The sequence below is a fragment of the Abramis brama genome (genome assembly GCF_963993115.1).
Source record: "Abramis brama genome assembly, chromosome: 25".
NCBI classification, from domain to species: Eukaryota; Metazoa; Chordata; class Actinopteri; order Cypriniformes; family Leuciscidae; genus Abramis; species Abramis brama.
The window spans coordinates 26148613-26172130 of record NC_139987.1 but is presented as its reverse complement, the minus strand read 5'-3'; the positions used below and the strand labels follow the sequence as shown (position 1 = coordinate 26172130).

Genomic DNA, 23518 nt, shown 5'->3' with positions numbered 1-23518 from the left:
AAAGTATTCTATTTTAGGATATAAATACTTTACATTGACATTGTTTAATTGTAATGTAAATATAGTCCAAGTGCAATAAATATATAGAATAAATAAATAAATATTTATTATATTATAATATTTAAAATTATATAATTGACTTATTACTATTAATACTATACTTACAATATTTCATTTTACTGAACATAATCTCCCAAGCTTATGTGTGTGTGTGTGTGTGTGTGTGTGTGTGTGTGTGTGTGTGTGTGCGTGTGTGCGTGTGTGTTTGTGTGTGTGTGTGTGTGTACATAAGCTTGGGACATTATGCACAATAAAATTAAATAATATAAGTATAGTATTAATAATAATAAGTCTTATAATATAATTGACTTGATTAACATTAATACTATATTATGCCCAATAAAATGAAATAACAAAAGTATAGTATTAATAATAATAATAAGTCAATTATATATATATTTATATTTATATGTATATATATACATACATACATACATACACACACACATACACATATATATATATACATACATGCATATATATTGAACTTGATTAACTTTAACACTATATTGACATTATTTGTTCCAGTCTAAAATAAAGTACAGTATATATATTTTTTGTATATATATATATATATATATATATATATATATATATATATATATATATGAATATATATATATACAGTACATTATAGTAAAATATAACATTTTCTTTAAAAAAAAAAACAATTTATACACTTCTACTAATTACTACTACTGCTACTACTATTATTATTATTTATATAGTATAAAAAATAACTTCTTGTTTTTCTTTTAATTCTGAGTTGAAATATGATCACAACTTAAAATACGCTTCACAACTGAGAGAACCGAGAGAAACTGAGAGAATAAAACTAATTTTAAAGAATAACACTCATTTTAATGGCTAAACCATCTGGTTTATTTAGAGAATTCCTCGCAGAGGAGAAGATACTCTAGAGCCAGAGATCATTAAAATGCTTGTAAAGATATCAAAGGCGATGTCAGGTCAGACTGAGGCGTGTGAAATGCATCACAATTCTGGCATCTCGTATAACAAGCTACAACCATATTAAGAGCCAATTTAGCAAAAACCTTCAGAATACAGGGGTATTGCATCTACTTCAAAGGTTGTGACTTCAAACTATATATAGCTAAAATAATAAATAACGCTGTAAAAGAAAAAATGACTTTACTGAGATGCAGGTAGATTAGCACATTAGCATATGAGCTGCCAACCGTGAGGTACAGTTGCAGGAAAACAGGTCACATCTAATTAGCTGCTAGCCATGTGTTTCATTAGCAAGTCATTAACCCCTCACCAGGTATAGTACACGATGTCACACACACTCACAAAAATACACACACAAACTGAACAGAGTTTGATATTACCATGTTGCTAAGCTACTCCACTAGCTTTCACTGGAAGCTTAGCATTGTTAACCATTAATTGTTACTCGTTTGTTAGTCTGCTAAATGACTAAACAACAATTTGACAGTCTGATAATCATAAATGCATATACAAATACAGTGCAAATACAGGGCCTTAGTTCCGGAAGGATTTTTCCCATTCATTTTTCCCATAGGGATGTCTCTGTTAAGCCGTGAATCAAACAAACCAGCTGAGGTGAAACATTAGACACTTTGATTAAAAGACAAAAAACTGCACTCTATGCAACATAAATAGTTATTTTTTAGTTTGACAGTGATTTCAGTGATCATTTTCAGCACTGAATGAAGTATACAGTCAACATTCCTCTCACTATGATGCTTTTAAAGCGATGGTGAAAATGTGGTGAAAATCCAGCTTTTAGTGTTGTTTATGTGTCTATGTGGTGTTTTTAATCTGCTTTAAGACAAACCATGTGTAAATTCATAAGTCGACACCATTGCTGAGTATTTTCTCCTTAAAACTGCAGTGAACCAAAGACAGTCTCAAAAACACGCTTTGAAATCGCTGGTGTTTCTGACGTCACAAACTACCTTGTAACCAATCAGATCAACGTGTGATCGTCAACCAGTGGATCTCTGAGCTGAGTGAGTGAGTGGAGGCGGGGCTCATTTGCATATTCATAGAACCACGCATACTAAACGAGGCAAGGGTGTCGAGTTACATTCAAGATATTTTAAGGCATGAAGACATTTTTTTTTTCAAGGAAACGTTTAAATGTGTCATTTTAGTGATCAAAGATGAGTTTTAAGTGATAAAATTGTTAAAGGGATAGTTCACTTTGAAATAAAATTTTGGTATGTTTTAGCTTACCTCAAGGGCATCCAAGATGTAGGTGTCTTTTTTTCCGCAGTAGTTTCAATTTTGATATTTTTAGGTCAAACCGTTCTTGTCTGTCAGTCATTTCATGCAGGTCTATGGTCACTGTCTCAAAGAGCATGCACAAAGTCCAAATTAAAACAATTCCCCATCGTCCAAATTAAACAATTCCCCATCGTAAGTACACATTGATGGCCTAAGACACGAAACGAGCGGTTTGTGTGAGAAAACGAACAGTATTTATATTGTTGTTACCTCTTGAACACAGCCGCGTCCAAATGATCAGAGGACGCGGGCGGGTATAGATAAACTAGACTATAAACTAGACGTCACCTTGGCTACTGCAGTTCATTGGAACGAAACCGTAGCCAAGCGACATCTAGTGTATATATTTATACCCGCCTGCGGGCGGGTATAGATATATACACTAGATGTCGCCTTCGCTACTGCAGTTCATTGGAACGAAACCGTAGCCAAGGCGACGTCTAGTGTATATATCTATACCCGCCCGCGCCCTCAGATCATTTGGACGCGGCTGTGTTCAAGAGCTAACAACGACATAAATACTGTTCGTTTTGTCACACAAACCGCTCGTTTCGTGTCTTAGGCCATCAATGTGTACTTACGAAGGGGAATTGTTTAATTTGGACGATGGGGAATTGTTTTAATTTGGACTTTGTGCATGCTCTTTGAGACAGTGACCATAGACCTGCATGAAATGACTGACAGACAAGAACGGTTTGACCTAAAAATATCAAAATTGAAACTACTGCGGAAAAAAAGACACCTACATCTTGGATGCCCTTGAGGTAAGCTAAAACATACCAAAATTTTATTTCAAAGTGAACTATCCCTTTAACTACAGGGGGATTTTAAATGCGAAGTTGCCAGGTTTTGAGTCAGCCATTCAAGCATTCCTATAAATACACTTACATTTAAGGCTTTTGACTTGATATTTCTTTTAAAAAATGGTCTCAAATCAGGTCACTCCCTCTCGAGCCAGATAAAAATCACTTTTTGTGAGATTCTCACTCATAAGTTACAGACTGAAGACACTTACAGCCGTTTCAACACAGATCAGCACCTTTGGGGAATCTGTGCCCTTTCGAACGCATTTGTACTTCGCAATTACCATCAGCGTGTGTAGTCTGTGTGTAATTAGATCGATGGGTTTGATTTGATTTTTCCGTAAAAGGGAGCGAATCAACAGGAGTTTTTTTTTTTTCCAGCGCTCTGATATATTTTCGGCTGCGGTGCTCAGCGTTGCTTTGTCATGAAGACAGTGATGAATGTGGAATGCAAATCCTTTGTTTCCGGGAGTTTTCGAGTGTGCAAAAGGGAATCAAAGCGAGGGAAACGCTGTGAAGTTTTCAAGGCTGTAGTCTGGGCCTGATGTAGAGGTCGAATGACTCGACAATGATCGCGCATGATGGCCTCGGAGAAAAACACGACATGACAATGCAGAAAAAACCCTGCTGGGCAAAAACACTATTATTGGAGACAGACACATGAAGACAAAGATCCTCTAAAAGCTTCACCCCAGAGCCGCATCGCTGTCAAGAGCAAATCACAGCGAAGGCTTGACCCAGCGGTAAAATGTCAGCATGCACGTAAATATTGACAGAGTAATGGGACATTGAGCAATCAACGAGGCAACAGAAGCCCCTCTGAGATCATAATTGCAGTCTCTTCTGAGGACGATGGGTCGTTCAAAAGACTGGAGGGCTATTCAGACCCGAACGAGGATTATTCCGCCTGTCGCCACACCTGAACGCCTCTAAAGGCTGACGTCCAGCTTAGTGCTCTGTTTATACAATGTGTCCTCGAGTTGCTTCAGAGCCTGTTTGAAACCGTGAACCATGAATTCACCAACCAAGTTCATGCTTGCATGTTCCAAAAACACATTATTTTCCCTCATATTCTCCATTGTTGCGGCTCCTCTCTTCCCAGTCTGTCAGTAACGCTCTGTTTAGTTCCTGTCTCTATGAAGCCCCTCCTTCTGAAAAGCACACTGTGCTCTGATTGGTCGGCTGGATCAGTGTGTTGTGATTGGTCGAGCGCTTCGAGCGTGTTTGGGAAATGTCCCGCCCCTTACCATAACCGCCAGTTTAACACACTACTAACTAACTCAACCAGGCCCCGCCCCTTTATTCTGCGCATTAATTATTTAAATGAGGAATATTGTGACGTGTTCATTCCTGGAAGAAACTCAAGACTACAATGGAGGCGTTTCAGGAGTTCAGAAACACTGACACTGATATGAGAATATATTGAATGTATGCAACAATACACGCTTCAAACAGTAGCGTTGTCACATGACCTCACTTGCATGTTTATTTTAGTGGTATCTGGGATGTTTAACCATTGTATGTCAAGTACACATTGTTGAAATGAATAGATTTTAAAAATAAAATAAATTATTTTGATCATATTATTATTATTATACTGTACAAATCTCATTATATTCAAATTTATATTTAAAATATATTTTAATACATTTTTTAATTTTGTAAAAATGCTTCAGATTTTTTGCAGAACAATCAAATAAGTCAGCGAGGAGATGTTAAGGATCATGGTTGATATTCATCACACTAGAATTGAAAGGTCAAGTAGAGTGCATTGCATTGTGGGACACTTTTTGGGGTCGGTAGGATTTTTTATGTTTTTGAAAGAAGTTTCTTTTACTCACCAATGCTGCATTTATTTAATCAAAAATCAAGGAAAAATACTGTAATATTGTGAAAGATTACAATTAAAAATAACAGTTTTCTGTTTGATTGTTTCTTAATTTATTCCTGTGATCAAAGCTGAATTTTCAGCATCATTACTCCAGTCTTCAGTGTCACATGATCAAGAAATCACTCTAATATGATGATTTGATGCTCAAGAAACACTTCTGATTATTATGATCAATGTTAAAAACGGTTTGTTATATTGTTTTCAGGATTCTTTGATGAATAGAAAGTTAAAAAGAACAGCATTTATTTGAAATAGAATCTTCTGTAACATTACAAATGTATATATACTGTCACTTATGATCATTTTAATGCGTCCTTGCTGAATAAAAGTATTAATTTCTTCAAAGAATTTTACTTACCTAACTTCAACTTTTGAAAGACAGTGTAAGTATACATACCGCATATACCTTTCAGTCAAAAACAGTATGTATATGTAGCATGACACTCACCTACAGACCCATCTCATTTACCCACAAGCCCTGAGAAAACAATATCCAATCTCTGATATCAGCTCAACCTCAGTCGAACAGGCCGAGGAAACACACCTAATCACATTTCCTTAAAATGCCGGAGAGGAACAAATTGCTTAAGCGGAGTGTAATGAATTGAACAGCAGATGCCAGGCCTCAGTAATGCGCTCAGACAGGCCGCCGTAAAACACAAAATCTTGTTGACAATTTTTTGCACCAAAGCAATTCCTCCTGGCAAGGCGTCCTGAGCGAGGCCTCCCACAATTCCCACATGTAAACAGATGAAAACGAGACGCGAGAACGAAAGACAACACCGCAGCCAGCTGGGCTGACAAGTGTTTGATTTCCCAAAAGAGTCCCGGGACGGCGAGGGTACTTCTCCGTTCACCGACGGCACCGGAGACGGGACTGAGGGAAGACTAATCCAGTTTACTCATCTTTCTACGGATGTCTGATTCCAAAGACACACGTCAGCCCTGGAGTAATCCCTTTCCCATTATATTCTCTTCTCTCATTTCGCCATTTGGGTGGCAGAAAAAGACACCAAGACGGAGACGTGACGCATTGTTCAGTTATCATCCCATAATGCAGTTCACCTGGTTGTACGGGATCTGGCATACAACCATAAACAGAGTTGCATACCAGTGTTATTATCGTTCGCTAAACCTAAATCTATTAAAACATTATGGATACACTATTTTAAGGTGACGTAGTTACATTGTACTTACTCAAATAAGTACTGAGTAATGTTCATTTACTACATGTACTATAGAGTTATGGTTTATGGTTAGTTACTTGTAGTTATGCATAATTTACTGTTATTACTATAGCAAGTATAGTATTTTAAGTATAATATAAGTAAGTATAGTATAGTATAGTATAGTATAGTATAGTATAGTATAGTATAGTATAAGTAAGTCACCTTAAAATAAAGTGTTACCAAAAATGTTTTCGCTAATTGAAATAAATAAAATATAAATATCTTAAAACATAGAATAAAAAAGTTTGCATACTAAAATTACTAAAACTGAAATATAAATAAATTAAATCTAAATCTAAATAATATTACTAAATATATCAAAAAAATAATAGCAGGTATAACAATTACTAAAACTTAAAATGTAAACTGAACGTAAAAAAATAAAAGCTTTTTCAAAAATATCCATGATAGTATAAATAATACTAAAATAACATAAAATGCATTATGTAAACTTTATATGATTCCACAATGCAATGCAATCTCTTTCTTATTTGACCAAATTGTAACACTTTTTTTTTTACACTAAATTTGGTTAAAAATGCTATAAAAATGGAATTAAAAATGCAATAGTGCATTACTAGTAGTCAGTATGCAGTAGAGGTTGCATGACTACAAATTTTCATCCAGAAAAGCATTATTCTAGTCAACTATAGGCAGAAGGTCAGTGTTTACCTCGTAAATGACGTACTATATGCCACTATACATCAGTGTTTTTTGCAAATGGGAAAACTGACAAATTAAAAGTATCCACCTTACTCTGTGATGTGCAAGTAAGCTGTTTTCTGTGAATGTGTGAGGCTCCTCAGATTCATTAGCTGAGAAATAACTAGAAAGTGCAGTGAACAGTAAACCTGTGTGTGTTTATGATTACGACAGTACATTAAAATAACATGGTAAGAAATACCAGTTTTTATCATCAAGCATCATAACGAGAGCTTAAATAACTCTGCAAAACATATAAGGCACGTATCCGCGCCGCTCTTACGTTAAAAATAACGTGAATATAGTATGCAGTATTCCTTCCCGAAACACCTTTACGAGTTGTGTAAAGACTGTTACGTTTTGTGCTCATTCAGATTCACAATGTAGTGCTTTGACTATGTGGAATGAGGAACTGGATCTTGAAGGTCAGTTCTGAAAAGAAAGAGCGAGAGAGAGCGAGAGCGAGAGAGAGAGAGAGAGAGAGAGAGAGAGAGAGAGAGAGAGAGAGAGAGAGAGAGAGAGAGTAATCCACACACTGAGATATACAGCCACAAAAGAAAAGGCAAAGTGTGAAAGAAAGCAGAGTCAGCGGCTGCGAGGAGTGTGTTCTCTGGCAGTGTTTCAGCAGGGCTTGCGTAAGAACATTCCCTCAGCCTGAAAAAATGCAAATCCTCCTCTGGGATGCGGCACCATTTCTACAGCGGCGAGCTCCTAAAGAATGAATATCGCAGTCGTGACCTTCTCCACAGTAAGCTGTGCCGCTAGCCGACGAACACAGCCGCGCATTAGCCACCTGAACATCTACAGATGCAGCAGTGAAGGTCCTCGCTTATCCTTCCATAGGACTCGCGTTCAACATCTCGATGTTTACACAGATAACCACAGCTGTGCTTACTGTAGGAGTCTCGCGGCTGTAAACAAGAAACAGAGACGCTAATGTTCAATCTGTGTCAGATATTATGACAAAATACATACTAGTCAGTGGATCTCAACTGGTTTTGCTTTAGATTTTAGATCAGACGTTAAGGACTCGACACACTGTTTATAGTCAGTGTTGTTATTGTTAACTAAAAGTAAAAATGATTAAAAATAATATTAGATGAAGAACTTAAATGGAAATTAGAAGCACTGCCTTGGCAGCTAACTAAAATAAAACAGGTTTAAGTTGAAATACTAATATATATATGAAGAGTTCAGATGCAAAAGCCTCTTAGTGCCATCTGAAATGTTCTTCTAGAAAGATCATTTTTATCAAGCTTGTATATTTAAGTTCAGTAATTTCACTTAAATGACAATTAATAGGTAATTTTCATTGCCATTTAAGTGAAATTACTGAACATAAATATACAAGCTTGATAAAAATTATCATTCTAGAAGTAAAATTTCAGATGGCACTTAGAGGCTTTTGTATATATATATAACATATAAGAGATATATATATAACAGAGCTAGAGAGAGACAAAGATCACGCTCAGAAGAAGACAGATCAGCCGTGAACAAGCTGCTGAAACAAGCCGTTTGAACAGATTTACAACCTGATCGACTGATTGAAAACAGAGACATTTGTCAAAGACATCTCGACTTAAAAGAACAAAAAACAGATTAACTGAAGTCTGCGTTCCTACAGTATTTCACTGGCAATCCTCACGGCGTATTTCACCTTTAAATCAAAAGAAAATAAGGTATATATATTTTATTTTCTTTTGATCTCTTTATATTATATTATATTATATTATATTATATATATATATATATATATATATATATATACACCTTATTTTTTTTGATTCAGAGGTGAAATACTGTAGGAGATATATATATATATATATATATATATATACAGTATATACATTATATACATATATACATATATATATATATATATAAAATGGCCAAAAATTAAATTTTGGTTTTTAATGGCACTAAATGTTTGAGTAAACCATCAAAATATGAGGAAAATATATATTTATATTTTAAATATGAGGGAAGAACAAAACACTTAACTTAGTTAAGGTATTTATCTGCCAAAATGATTTGGCAAAAGAGGCAAACTACACCTACAGGTTTTGTTTTACTATGCTAAAAAAAATACTATTATTAATATTACATTGGTTCTCTCTTGTGTTCATAATTTCTTTGTATGACAGACTGGCCCAAAAATGATGTCGGCACAATTTGTCATGTTTCATTGCGTTATCATCACAAATAAGACAGTTGAGTAACACATTTTTAATACTATTTAAAAAAAAGGTAAAGATGTCAATTTTCCGAGTCCTTTCCTGACACTTTTGGTCACTAACAAAAAGGCTTTATTGTCCATGATATATGTATTCTGTTTAAGGATGAAACATGATCCAGGCGTGAGATTCCCCTTCTTAACAATGTTTGACTTATTTAGACTCAACTCAGCAGTGACACACACACACACACACACACCCACCCAGACATCAGCTCTATTGATCTCTGACATTGACGTGTGAGCGAGCGAGAAAGAGAGAGAGAGTGCAGCGCGGACCTCTGGGGAGAAACTCTCATATAATCCATCACCTCCCTCTTCTCTGCTCTCCTCCTGAGGAGCAATCACACATCACAGGGTGGAGAAAAGCTACAAATTTTGACTGACTGATAAGTCACTCTGTTCCTGCGGTAGCTTTCATCAATCCCAAGGTGACTCCAGGCCTCCAGGGGGCGTCGTTGAGTCAAACGCAAAACAACACTACAGTCTACACACACCTCTCGGAGCAAGAGGCATAATGAAGGTATGATTACAGTGTTTGCGCTGTTGTTTACCAGAGACAGTTTCTGCTCTGAGAAGCTAATAGAGTAACCTTGGGTGGTTTTTCATTCCTGAATAAATCAGAGTTCATGAACAAATTTCCTGTAGCTCAAACAGTAGAGCGCAGGTGCTTGCAACACCAAGGTCATGGGTTCGATTCCCAGGGAAAGCAAGAACTGATACGAATGTAAATGTGTACCTTGAAATGCAATGTAAGTCGTTTTGGATAAAAGCGTCTGCCAAATCCCAAATGCATAAATGTAAATGTAACAAATCTATTGAGTAAACGATTCAATGACTCCCTCATAGAACGAATCAGCATTTTTGAATGAATGAATTGAATAAACGACTCCATATATCCTAATATAATGTAGTCCACTTGAAGGAGTGAATGAAAACGAGTGAGTGAATTCAGACCTGCCACTTTTTCATGGTCTTGCCGTTTAAGAATGACTAAATAATTGACTTTGAAATAATTTGATACTTAGCAACTCCTGATGAAAAGATTTATCTGATATATGTTGGGTAAACTATGTATAAACCTTAATTAAACTATTTAATATTCAATTAAAAAGGAATTTATACGTGTGTGATATTACGCTGTACCCACATTGGACCAGCGGTTTGGAAAATGGATGGATGGATGATTCAGCTTCGGCACGACCCTCACAGTGCATTATGGGTATTCTCTAGGCATTAAGCATACATCAGTTGCACACTCATTGTTGCGGTGCATTATGGGATTGAATGAGTGCACTTGATAATGTCCACTATGGTTTCAGACACCACTAATGCCCTATTTAAGGGTGTAGGGGGCGAGTCAGGACCTTTGATTCACTCATTCGGTGCTCCTCAAACCTAGTGAGGCTGTGTCCTGCTTACTCCAGTCCTTCAGAGGTCTGTATATATAAAATGATACCTATTTAAAAAATGTTTGGATTGATTGACCGTTACCTTGATATTAATTTACTCTTGAGAAACAAGTCTTTGTGAGATGCAACTGGTCCTAGTTTAAGTGAAATCCAGCATGTTTTCTTCATCTCTGCAGTGACCCTGACTGAGGCCGAACACTGAGAGGAAGAGAGAGATGATGGAGGACAGGTCTCCATCAGTTCAGGAGCAGCTCGACCTCTTCTGCCATGGACACACACACACACACACACACGAGCGTCACGCTCTCTCTCTCTCTCTCTCGACCTCTTCTGCCATGGACACCTTTACACACGCACACGCACATGCACACACACACACACTCACACAAGCGTCGCACGCTCTCTCTCGACCTCTTCTGCCATGGACACCTTTACACACACACACACACACACACACACACGCACACGCACGCACAACTACACAAGCGTCTCTCTCTCTCTCTCTCGCTCTCTCTCTCTCTCACTCTTCTGCAATAGACACCTACAGAGTGTGTGCTACAGGAGTATCTTTACACAGCACACACACACACACGACTACACAAGCGTCTCTCTCTCTCTCTCTCTCTCTCTTGCCATGGACACCTACAGAGTGTGTGCTACAGGAGTATCTTTACACAGCACACACACACACACACACGACTACACAAGCGTCTCTCTCTCTCTCTCTCTCTCTCTCTATCTTGCTATGGACACCTACAGAGTGTGTGCTACAGGAGTATCTTTACACAGCACACACACACACACACACACACACACAACTACATGAGTGTCGCTCTCTCTCTCTCTCTCTCTCTCTCTCTCTCTCTCGCCATGGACACCAACAGAGTGTGTGCTACAGGAGTATCTTTACACAGCACACACACACACACACACACACACAAACACACACACACACACACGACTACACGAGCGTCGCTCTCTCTCTCTCTCACTCTTCTGCAATAGACACCTACAGAGTGTGTGCTACAGGAGTATCTTTACACAGCACACACACACACACACACACGACTACACAAGCGTCGCTCTCTCTCTCTCTGCCTTCATTAAAATGGAGTTCCTAAAGCTCCCATTCATCTTTCTGACAGGCGTGCCATCGATCGACCTCGGTGCAGGATGCAATTCCAGGCCTTTAAATGACTGTGCGCTCGGTCACTCCAGGCGGACGGCTCTCCGCTCGCCGTATCCCAGCGCTGGCGTGTGTTAGAGGGTCAGTTACTCGAACGGCCACGGCTCATTACAGCGCGACCACACCGCGGGTCACGGCTCCGCGGCGCTGCCGATCTGACGTGCTCGTATGAGCGCATTAATGACGCTGACCATACACTGACACAAATGCATTCTGGATTCAGACGAATCGATTGGATATTATTCCAGGATACATTTCAGGTTTATAGAGTGTAATAAAGTCTGGAAATTAATAATGTTGTTGTAGCACTTTAAAATAAGGTTCATTAGTTAACATGAACTAAGAATGATACTTCTACAGCATTTATTAATCTTAGTCAAAATTAATTTAACATAATTTAAACATTATCTCATATTAAAATAATACATTATTGAAATTAAAGGTTGTATGTTAACATAAGTTAATGCACTAACATGAAGAAACAATGAACAGCTGTATTTTTATTAGCTAACAGATTAACTAATATAGTAACAAATGTACTGATAATTGTTAGTTCATGTTAGTTAATACACTAATTAATGAAACCTTATTATAAAGTGTTACCATTGTTGTTTTGCCCGACACGCTATTTCAAAATTCACCTTTATTATCGCTGTATTATTTTGACAATGGCGATATCGTTTTTATACATTTTTATTTTAGATATTTTAGTATATCGAGCCATCCATTAATATCGATTAATAATGTAAAGTGGATAAAATACATTGTATAATATATCAATATCCCAACACATTATTAATAAAAATATATAGTAAAATATAAGAGATGCAGGAGACTCCATTAAAGAGGAGCAAAAAAAGTCAATATCAGCAAAGCTATTCATCTCTGACAATGGTGCATTTGTTCTTCTGGTGAGAACATCATTTTAACAGCCATGTGCAGGATACATGCACACGGTTTATATACAGCATGAGCATGTGTATGCAGAAAAGAGAGTTGTATGCACATAAATGCACATATAGACCAATAAAACTACACACACACACACACTTAAAGGGACTATGTGTAGGAATTTCTCCCATCTAGTGGTGAAATTGTATTTTGCATTCAAACGAATAATGCTCTCCAGCGCCTCGCTTTTTCAAATGCGCGTTGCATCTACGGTAGCCGTTATGTACCAAAAAGCTATGACAGGATGTCTTATAATAGCACTTCGAGTTTTTCTTCGGGTGAACGGGTTTGTTATTTAAAACAAACTGAAACTTGAAACAACGAAAAAAAGAGTGTTACAGTATGAATTACTGACTGTGAAAAACATTAACTATGGTAATTAGTAGTAATGCCTTCTTTACTCGTTATATTTTTTGAAGTACGTGCATTGTTAGATATCATCATCATCAGAGCCTTCTCTAACGTTACTTTACTCAATAGCTGCTATTCATCAAAGAGCCTGTTTAACTTTTAACTATAAATATTCTACTGTCTATATAATAAAGTACACAACCAAGCAATGAAAAAAAAAGCTTGTAATTAAGACCGTAACATTGACTTACCTGTCGAGAAGAAAGCAGGCAACTTCAGCGTCTCTTTTGAAAGCTTTCTCCTGCATTAGCTATCCCGACATTAACCCTTGTTTTTGTAATCTCCAGTCACGTTTCCTTTTACGCTCTATTTTGGAGTTTTTCGACGACGAGGACTCCTTATCCTGTGACTCAGCATATGTATGAATGAACGGTGTATAAATAACCATACAGTGCAGCCTTTTAAACTTGCCGCGGCAGTGACAAGCGCCTCTCTCTGCTCTGCTCCTCCGCTTCTGCTGGCTTCAGTCACGTGACGCTGGTTCTGAACGAAAACGCGTTGGCCTAGTACTTTTTGTCCCTCTCTGCTATTATAGTTTTTCAAGATGGCGGAACTACATGGAAGCCTCCGTGGACCTACCCGTCTCATGTATATAAAGATAATAAATTCTTCATTTACGAGGATTAGTCTGATCATTGGCATAGGTATTTGTACACCATTGAGGGCATATTTATTAATAAAAATATTGATTTTAGATAATAAAATACCTAAAAACCTACACATAGTCCCTTTAAGGGCCTGTGAGAGCACCATTGATCTCCTCGCCTGAGGTGTGTTTTCCTCCATAACCAGAGGAATCCTGCCTGAGGCAAATATACAGCATCACAGCTAATAATGACCTTTAAAACACACACACACACACACACACACACTCGCTGAGTAAACAGACTTTACGAAGTCTATATTGTGCAATAAAATCTAAATGGCAAGAGCTTCAGGCAAAGGTTGTGACAGGAAGAGGAAACAGGATGGAGCGATTTCCCGATCCGTCTTCATCTTCCTGGAATCTCTTTAATCTCTCAATAACACTCAAAAAGTCATTATGGCACGCAATATTTGATCCGGATCACAATTCAGCAGAACCTAATCAAACCTCAATATCCTCTACACACACATATGGGCTCTGAACCTGTCAATGGCTCTTGAATTTGGCCACATATAATTTATCTGCTATAAAATTGCATTGTGCACAATTTCAAAAAGACAAAAATCCATTGTCATTTTACTCCTCAAATGTTCATTTTTATGGCCAGGAAGCAAGGAGATTCTAATAGTCTATTTTTTTCTTACTGCTTTCAATAATAACAGAAAAAAAAACTGATAAAGCTCAGATTTTTGTGATTTATTATGCCCTTTTTCAAAGTCTTGATGCTCTAGAACAGGTTTTCCTGCTTGAATGTTGATTATTTTCCTCATATTCTCCATTGTTGCGGCTCCTCTCTTCCCAGTCTGTCAGTAACGCTCTGTTTAGTTCCTGTCTCTATGAAGCCCCTCCTTCTGAAAAGCACACTGCGCTCTGATTGGTCGGCTGGAGCAGTGTGTTGTGATTGGTCGAGCGCTTTGAGTGTGTTTGGGAAATGTCCCGCCCCTTACCATAACCGCCAGTTTAACACTACTAACTAACTAGGAATTAGTAATATTAGGAATATTGTGACGTGTTCGTTCCCGGAAGAAACTCAAGACTACAATGGAGGCGTTTCAGGAGTTCAGAAACACTGACACTGATATAGAGAAGAACTGCCTTTGGAAAGTTGAACTCTTTCTGTGCCACTATAGTAGAACCAAATAAAATTACAAAAATAATGACTAATATTTTCCTAAAAGGCTTTCCAAACACTCCTACCATTCCATTGTTTGGCTTAAACTCACGCTATTGGTTAAGCCAGACGATGACACGTCAGACGGAAAACTGTTTTGAGATGCCACAGAACCACAACGTTTACACTTCAAGTCAACACGAAAAACCACCCGTGACCCGTTTAACTGTATGTTTAGGATATTTAACAAGACAAAATGGTGAACAGTATCTCTATATGACAAGTGGTTAAAATACAAGAGGGATTGATGATGTCAGCTGAAAAGGAAAGAGGTGGAGCGAGTTATTACATTTTGATGAAATATTAAATATTTAGATGTTTTGTTCTCTGCAGTAATATGAAGCACCATTGAATCGTTCACAATAACACCGGGAATGTGCACGAAAACACATCTGATTTCATGTTGACTTCAGCATTGAAAAGTCAAGTCCCCTTTATTTGTTTATAGCACTTAATAACGTAATACAATAGAAACAACAAAACAAAAAGGGAAAGTAACAGAATAAATGATGCAAAATTCACCTCTAACAACAATAAAAGAAAGACTCACAGTGCGAAGTAAACCATGCATTAGATTTCAATTCCAAACAGAAAATTAAGTTTTATTTCCACGATTTTGTATTTGGCGAGGGCTAATTCTGAGTGCTACAATCTCACACACACACACACACACTCCGCTATTTATCCCTACCTGTGAGGAAGATGGAAATTCTCAAATGGCCTCAAATGGAGCATGTCGTCTCCGCACTGGCTTTAATTAAGCGTCTGACAGTGACTGCGACTCACCGGTACAGACAGGCAGACAGTGGCCTTACCCGCGCACAAAGAAGACGGGCCCGTCGCATAATGAATGCATTTTAACAAGATGAAACCAAACCAATTACAACTGCTGTCATATTCTGAAGTGCTCTGCTTAATGAATATAAGAACAATGTGTTGCCTAAAAGAGATTAAACCGCCGGCCGGCGCTGCGCTCGCTGAACTGCTAGCAAGAAACAATTGCAGAACACTTTAAACATCACAAAAGGAGACAGTTTGTGTGTGTGTGTGTGTGTGTGTGTGTGTGGAAGAGAAAGAGAGAAATAAAGATTAAAAATGAGAAGAAAGATGGAGAAAGAGAGGGAAAAAGACATCAGCTATGTCTGGAACGGACTCGCATACTGTGCTATACTCAATACTGTCAGCAATTTCTTCAAAAATAGTATGTGAAACACTCAGTAGTATGCGACACTGTGATGACCTCACCAGAAATGAATACTTTCATGCAATGTATAATTTATAATGCTACAAAAGCTTCCATTTCAAATAAATGCTGTTCATTTGAACTTTCTATGCATCAAAGAATCCTGAGCAAAAATATGAAGCCGCACAACTGTTTTCAGCATTGATCATAATCAGAATGATCATTTATCATATTCATACCATTTAATCACAATTTCTTGAGCAGCAAATCATCATATTAGAATGATTTCTGAAGGATCATGTGACACTGGAGACTGGAGTAATGATGCTGAAAATTCTGCTTTGCAATAAATTACATTTTTTAATATATTCACATTGAAAACAGTTATTTTAAATTGTAATAATATTTCACAATATTACTGTTTTTACTGTATTTTCGATCAAATAAATGCAGCCTGGGTGGGCAAAAACATAAAAAATCAACACCAAACCTTTGAACATTATTTTATGTAATCATAATTTCACATATAGGCTAGTATGTGAAACAGTACGCAACAATAAATGATTCAGACAGGTCACATGACCTCATGATGTTGCATGCGAGTACCGTCCAGTTAACGTCTTGTAAAATAAAAATATTTATTTAGCATTTTAACCCAATTTTGTGTAAAATTGCCTTTTTGGTAGTCCAATTAAGTAAATAATTTTGTTTTAATTCTTCACACTATGGAAGGTCAAGTTGAGCGCATTGCATTGTGCCAGACAGTTTTGCTCTGACTTTATATTCCCATTTTGGCACGCCATTTAGGTATTTTTATATATACTTTGTGCGTGTGTGTGTGTGTGTGTGTGTGTGTTAGAGAAAGGAGAAAGCTGGGTATTTCATTGTAGTTTGTGCTCTTTTATATTTACGTTAGATCTCGACACAACAGAGATGAGTTATTGAGCGGAATATGAGTTATGCCATCCATCATGACGTCTTTCCAGCTGCTGTCTGAACGCGAGCTGTTGCCGACGTGTGTTTGCTGTATTGCACGCTGCGTTTAGCGCTTCATCATAATGCATTACAGAACAAATCCAGCAGAACGCAACCATTACTCCAGTCTTCAGCGTCACATGATCCTTCAGAAATCATGCTAATATGTGACCCTGGATCACAAAACCAGTCACATGTCGCACGGGTATATCTGTGGCAATAGCCAACAATACATTGTATGGGTCAAATTTATCGATTTTTATTTTATGCCAAAAATCATGAGGATATTCAGTAAAGATCATGTTCCATGAAGATATTTTGTCAATTTCCTACTGTAAATATATAAAGCATTTATTTTTGTGAGTGAATGCTGCACAATCGCCAACATAAATGAACAACTTTAAAGGAGATTTTCTCAATGTTTCGATTTTTTTGCACCCTCAGATTCCAGATTTTCAGCCAAATATTGTCATATCTTAACAAACCATACATCAATGGAAAGCTTATTTATTCAGCTTTCAGATGATGTATAAATCTCAATTTAAAAATGTGACGTTTTGTGGTCCAGGGTCACATATGAGGATTTGCTGCTCAAGAAAAATTCTGAATATTATCAGTGTTGAAAACAGTTTCATATTAGTTCATATATTGATAATTCTGCCAGTGAGAGACTCTGGAAAACCTGAACATGCATGAGAGGAACAGAGGAGAGGAGGATCGTGTCTCAAGCTGCTCAGCGGAAGATTTCCTCAGGCAAGGCGAGAAAAAATGTATATGTAATAACATGAGCTCATTGGTTAGGATTCCAGGGTAATGGAGCGAACACTCTGGGAATGTTTCTCTAGCAGTCACACACGTTTACATTTCCATTCCTAATGCTGTACTGATATAGACGGTAAGCCTCTGAAAGTCCTCTGTCTATATTAATGACTGAATTTAACACTCCTCTGTAGCTTTTAATGATGCACTGAAGTGTTTTTCACTCCATACTGACATAGACAATCTCCGAAGAAGTGCTAATGGGAATATCAGGGTAGAATAAGACTGTGTCTTTCAACATTTTCCTTTCATTAAAACATCTCAGACCTTGATATAAAGTTTTAATGTGAGAAACAAGAATGGAAATGATGTAACACTGTGTCGCAACTGTATAAATGCGCCAAACGCAGCAAGAACAGAAGTGAAGCACAATCTAAACCTTAGAAAAGAAAGAAAACGACTTCAATTTGGCCACAAATCTATCGAAGACTCACAATATAGTACACTGTAAGTCATATGGATTAATTTTATGATGTTTTTATGAAGTTTTTTTTTTTTTTCATGGTCACCATCCACTATATACTATAAATATATTCAATTAAATTCAATTCACATTCATTTGTATAGCGCTTTCAGAAAATGCATGAGTCTACATTACAATTTACAGTGATCTGTTATCAGAGGTGACTGTCTAAGTTATGTATTTCAGAAATATAATCACACATTTAGCTAAAAATCTATTAATTTAAACAATATAATAATTTCAGGCAGAAACAAAGAGTTTGTTAACAATATATAATACTATTAACATCACTATTCCTTTAACAAAAGCGCATCCGAACATCATATTGAGCTTAAACAGAGTTGTGATGAGTTACACAGGACAGAATGATCTAGAGATGTACGAAGCCTTGATAAGATTAGTGTGTGTTAGTGTGTGTTTGTGCTGATTAGGGGGGATCTTGAGTAATTAGTGTGATGGTCATGAGTGTTTACTGCACTACATTAGACAACAGATTTAAGAGGGGGAGCCAGTGCGCCTTCCACCAAATCCATCACCACAGACTCACTTAAACCTGATGATCCATCAACACACGTCTTACAATCACACACCGCGATATGCCTGACCTGAGAGAAACAACACACACGCTTCCTGCTGATTTGACCACAAAATGGAAATTAAAGGGGTGGTTGATTATGATTTTACTCTTCTAACTTTAGTTAGTGTGTAATGTTGCTGTTTGAGCATAAACAACATCTGCAAAGTTACAACACTCAAAGTTCAAAGCAAAGGGAGATATTTGCTTTTAAAGAAATCGCTTTTTAAGGACTACAACAAACGGCTGGTAGAGACTACACCACATTCCTCCCGGGTTAGTGACATCACCAACCCTAGAATTTACATAAACCCCGCCCCCTGAACACGATTTATAGATTATCAAGACAGAATATGCTAATGACTAGAAGATAACTACACATAAGCTACATAAATTTATCAACTAACCATTCAGAAATGTCCTGTTGCTTCTACATGTTGTCACTTCTTCTTGAGTCTCTCCATCATTGTCTGAATCCGGTTTGAACATAAAAGGCTAAAAGTTTTTGAAATTTTCAGTGCATGTGTGTGTGAGTGCAAGCTGTTGAAGCTCCGCCCCCTGTGCCGGGAGCAGCAGCTCATTTGCATTTAAAGGGACAGACACAAAAACTGTGCGTTTTTGCTCACTCTCAAAAAGTGACAATTTTAACATGCTATATAAAAATATCTGTGGGGTATTTTGAGCTAAAACTTCACATACACACTCTGGGGACATCAGAGACTTATTTTACATCTTGTGAAAAGGGCATTATACCACCCCTTTAACATCTAGTCAAGTAAAACTTAGGCCAGAAACATACTAAAATACACAAAGATGCAAAAGCATTGAGAGCATAAAGTACTTTTGAAATGTGGCGTTTGTGTTACTCTTATGGTATCAAACATCAGTATTGTGTGGCATTTACTCACATCAAGCTTGATATAAATGTGTGAACAGTTTAAAAACCTGCTTAGTAAGATTCCCTGTAAACTGTTGAGCTGAATGAGTGTAGAAGATGACCGTTTATGATAATAAAACACACTATAGTGGGCATCTGCGCTGTCGTGAGGATGCAGCTGTATTTGTGTTGCATTACAAATTGCAGGTGAATTTCAAAATGCAACCATGCATTAAATCAACATGGTTCCCACAGTCCTGAAAAACCTGGAAATATCAGGGTAAGTGTGATATCCATTCCTGGAAAAGTCACGGAAGTTAATCAAATCTTAAAAAGGTCACGGAAATGCCATTGAAATCGCTTTCGTTAGTATAAATTTCACTTGATATATTCAGCATTTCTATGGCTAAAAATTTGTGGAGACGAGTTTGCGCCGGAGAAGCATTTGCATTCACGTACTTGCAAAGAAGATTTTTGTGCAGTAAAGTCAATATGAAATCATCATTGAGAATAATGGAAATTACCAAATAAATAAATAAATACAATATTTCAGATTCATTGTGTTGGGGAAATAGAAGACTGTCAAGAAAGAAATTATATATAGCATAACGAAAATAGCAAAGTCTTTTTTAGGACTTAATATTAATTAATACTTAATACTTAATACTAATACTTAGTCTTTAATATTTAATATTAAACATATTAATTATTTTTTTTTTGCATAGCAACTTCATTTTTGTGACAATTAAGCACATTTTTATACACATTTGCATTACTGTAATAAAAAAAAACTCTTTCTCATTACTGAAATAAGAGAAAATTACATTATTTATTTTTATTTATTTGTATTATTTAAGATACAATTATAGACAATTTCCGCCAAATTCTCGTTACCATAAGTAAAAAAATATATATTTTTACTGTAGAATGAAAGAATATTGTATTATATTATCCATCATATTATGTTTTAGAACTTATATTTGTATTATTCATTACTGAATTTTATTACAAATGTATTTACTAAAGTAATAATAATCATTATTGAGCACAATGGATATTACAAAAAACAAACAAACAAACAAACAAACAAACAACAAAGCCCTTTCAGATTTATTGTGTTTTGTGTGGGAAAATGGTCATTATCAGATTCTGGCCTTAAACATGTTTCAGATCTTACTGTGAATGATTTATGTCATCTAAATCTAATATATATATATTCATTTTATCATACCTCTTCAACAGCATTTCTTTTCTGCTGATATAGTCAAGGTCGTGCGGGCAGAGAAAATAATATTAACCAATAATATCACAACCTACTTTTCAAAATCAAATCAAATTCCGATGGATCAAATCCAGTCCTGCTTTATTTCCCACTGAATATTCAGTGTGTTTAATGGATGCAGGAATGCGGTCAGGTCCTCGACTGCTTCCTCAAGACTACAGTGAGTAATGAGCACAGATGTGAGGAGGTTTCTGCGCACACACACACACACACACACACACACACAATCTCCTCGTACACTCCATTTCATAAAGGGATATGAATCAGATGATGATGAGAAGGCATTAGCGGATAAGACCGAGTGAATCTCCTGAAGCCTGTCAAAAACATTACTGGGTCATATTTCACCTCAAGATAAACAGAGATATTATATATAGAATCATAAAAAGCATAGTCTATTTTTTGGACCATTCAAATTTTTAAACCATGACAATCAAGCACATTTTTATTCCAATTGCATTACTGTAATATGAAAAAATATCTTTCTCTTTACAGAAAATGACATTATTTATTTTTATTTAATTTTATTATTTAACATTACAATTATGCACAATTTCCTGCAAATTCTCGTTACCGTAGTTAAAATATATAATTATTTTTACTGTAATGTGGGGAAAAAATATTTTTAGTTTATAATTATATTTTACTATATTTTTCTTCATATTATTATTATTTTTATTATTTTTTTAATTTATTTTATTACAAATTATGTTACAAATTAATATAATAGGAATCATCAATGAGAATAATGGCAATGTAACAACAACAACAAAAAACGTAATTTTAAAAATTTAAATACTATAGTAAAATTATACTTTACAATATTATTCTTCATATTATTAATATTTATAATTTGTTTTATTAATAATTATTGAATTTTGTTACATATTGTGTTACAAATTAATATAATAGGAATCATCAATGAGAATAATTGAAATTACAAAAACAACAACTTAAAAAATAAATTAACTGTCAATGCAATTTTTTAAAAATAAAATAAATAAACAAAATTTTACTATATTAATACTATAGCAAAATTATATTTTATAAATATTATTCTTCATATTCTACATTATTATCAATAATTTGTTTTTATTAATTATTATTGAATTTTACTACAAATTTTATTATAAATTACTATAAAAATCATCAGTGAGAATAATGAAAATTACAAAAAACAACTGTAAAAAAAAAAAAAAAGAACGTCACAATTCGAAAAAAATTAAACAAACAAATAAATGTTACTTTTATATGCAACATATAATTTATATTTAATTGAACTATTATTATACCATCTTTTGATTTCAGAAGTATGACCCAGTGATGTTTTCACGAGGCAGGACAGTGGTTTGGGTGTGTTTTCTCGACGCTGCATCAGAGTGTGTAGATGTGGAGCTGAAGGAGACAGAAGCGAGACGTGAGCGTCCACAAACGTGACAGAGACTGGTGAGTCTGAACCGCAGCTCTGACAAAAACATTCGTCACGTCCCAGGACCTGATAAAACCATCCTGCGCACTTTATTTCTGTTCGGGGTGAAGATACGGCCACACACACACACACACACACACACACACACACACACACACGCGTGTACCTCTCTGTCCTTGAGCTTCATGGCCAGGACGAGCTGGTGTCTGTGGTTGCTCAAGGCCTCACGGTAATTCCCCTTGGAGAAGAAGGCCGACCCCAGGTTTCCGTGAGCGCGACATTCGCCCGTCTGGTCACCTGAGAGAAACCAGAGCTGGGTTACAACAAGCTTTCACACACACACACACCAACACCACAACAGAGCATCCGAGGAAAAGGTGTTCGGGCTTCAGGAATGACAGGAAAACAGCAACTTCCCATAGTTTCCATCTGGTCAAGTTCTCTCCTTCAAAAACCTCTTAAAAACACGTTTTGGTCACACTTTACAATACGGTTCATTAGTTAACATTAGTTAAATACCTTAGTTAACATGAACTAAGAATGAACAATACTACTACAGCAATTATTAATCTTAATTAATGTTAAATTCAACATTTACTAATACGAAGGTTGTATTTGTTAACATTAGTTACTGCACTAATAGCATGAACAAACAATGAACAGCTGGATTTTTATTAACTAACATTAATCAAAATTAAGATTACTTTAACAAATGTATTGCTCATTGTTATGACACGTGTTTTTCTCTGAATATTACTCTTCATCTCTCAGTCTGTAAAAGCTACTTTATTATGGATATGTTATTTGCTTGAATCCCTCTTTGTTTTGTTTTTGTTTTGAATCTTTTATCTAACTTTGTAAGCGACGTCTGTATATTACTCTCTGCCCTTGGTGTGTGTGTGTGTGTATTGTGTTTTGATGTTGATGTTGATGTTTGTTTGGTT

At 36.1% G+C, this 23518-nt stretch overlaps 1 protein-coding gene across 3 annotated transcripts in view; it reads right to left on the bottom strand.

The window, feature by feature from the left end:
- Positions 1-23518, bottom strand: part of ttc28 (tetratricopeptide repeat domain 28) — a 301508-nt gene that overhangs the window by 78782 nt on the left and 199208 nt on the right. For all 3 annotated transcript variants that reach the window (XM_084105072.1, XM_084105073.1, XM_084105074.1), the window contains one exon: positions 22741-22871. In XM_084105072.1, the coding sequence (XP_083961198.1) occupies positions 22741-22871 (131 nt within the window). The remainder of the gene's footprint in view (positions 1-22740; positions 22872-23518) is intronic.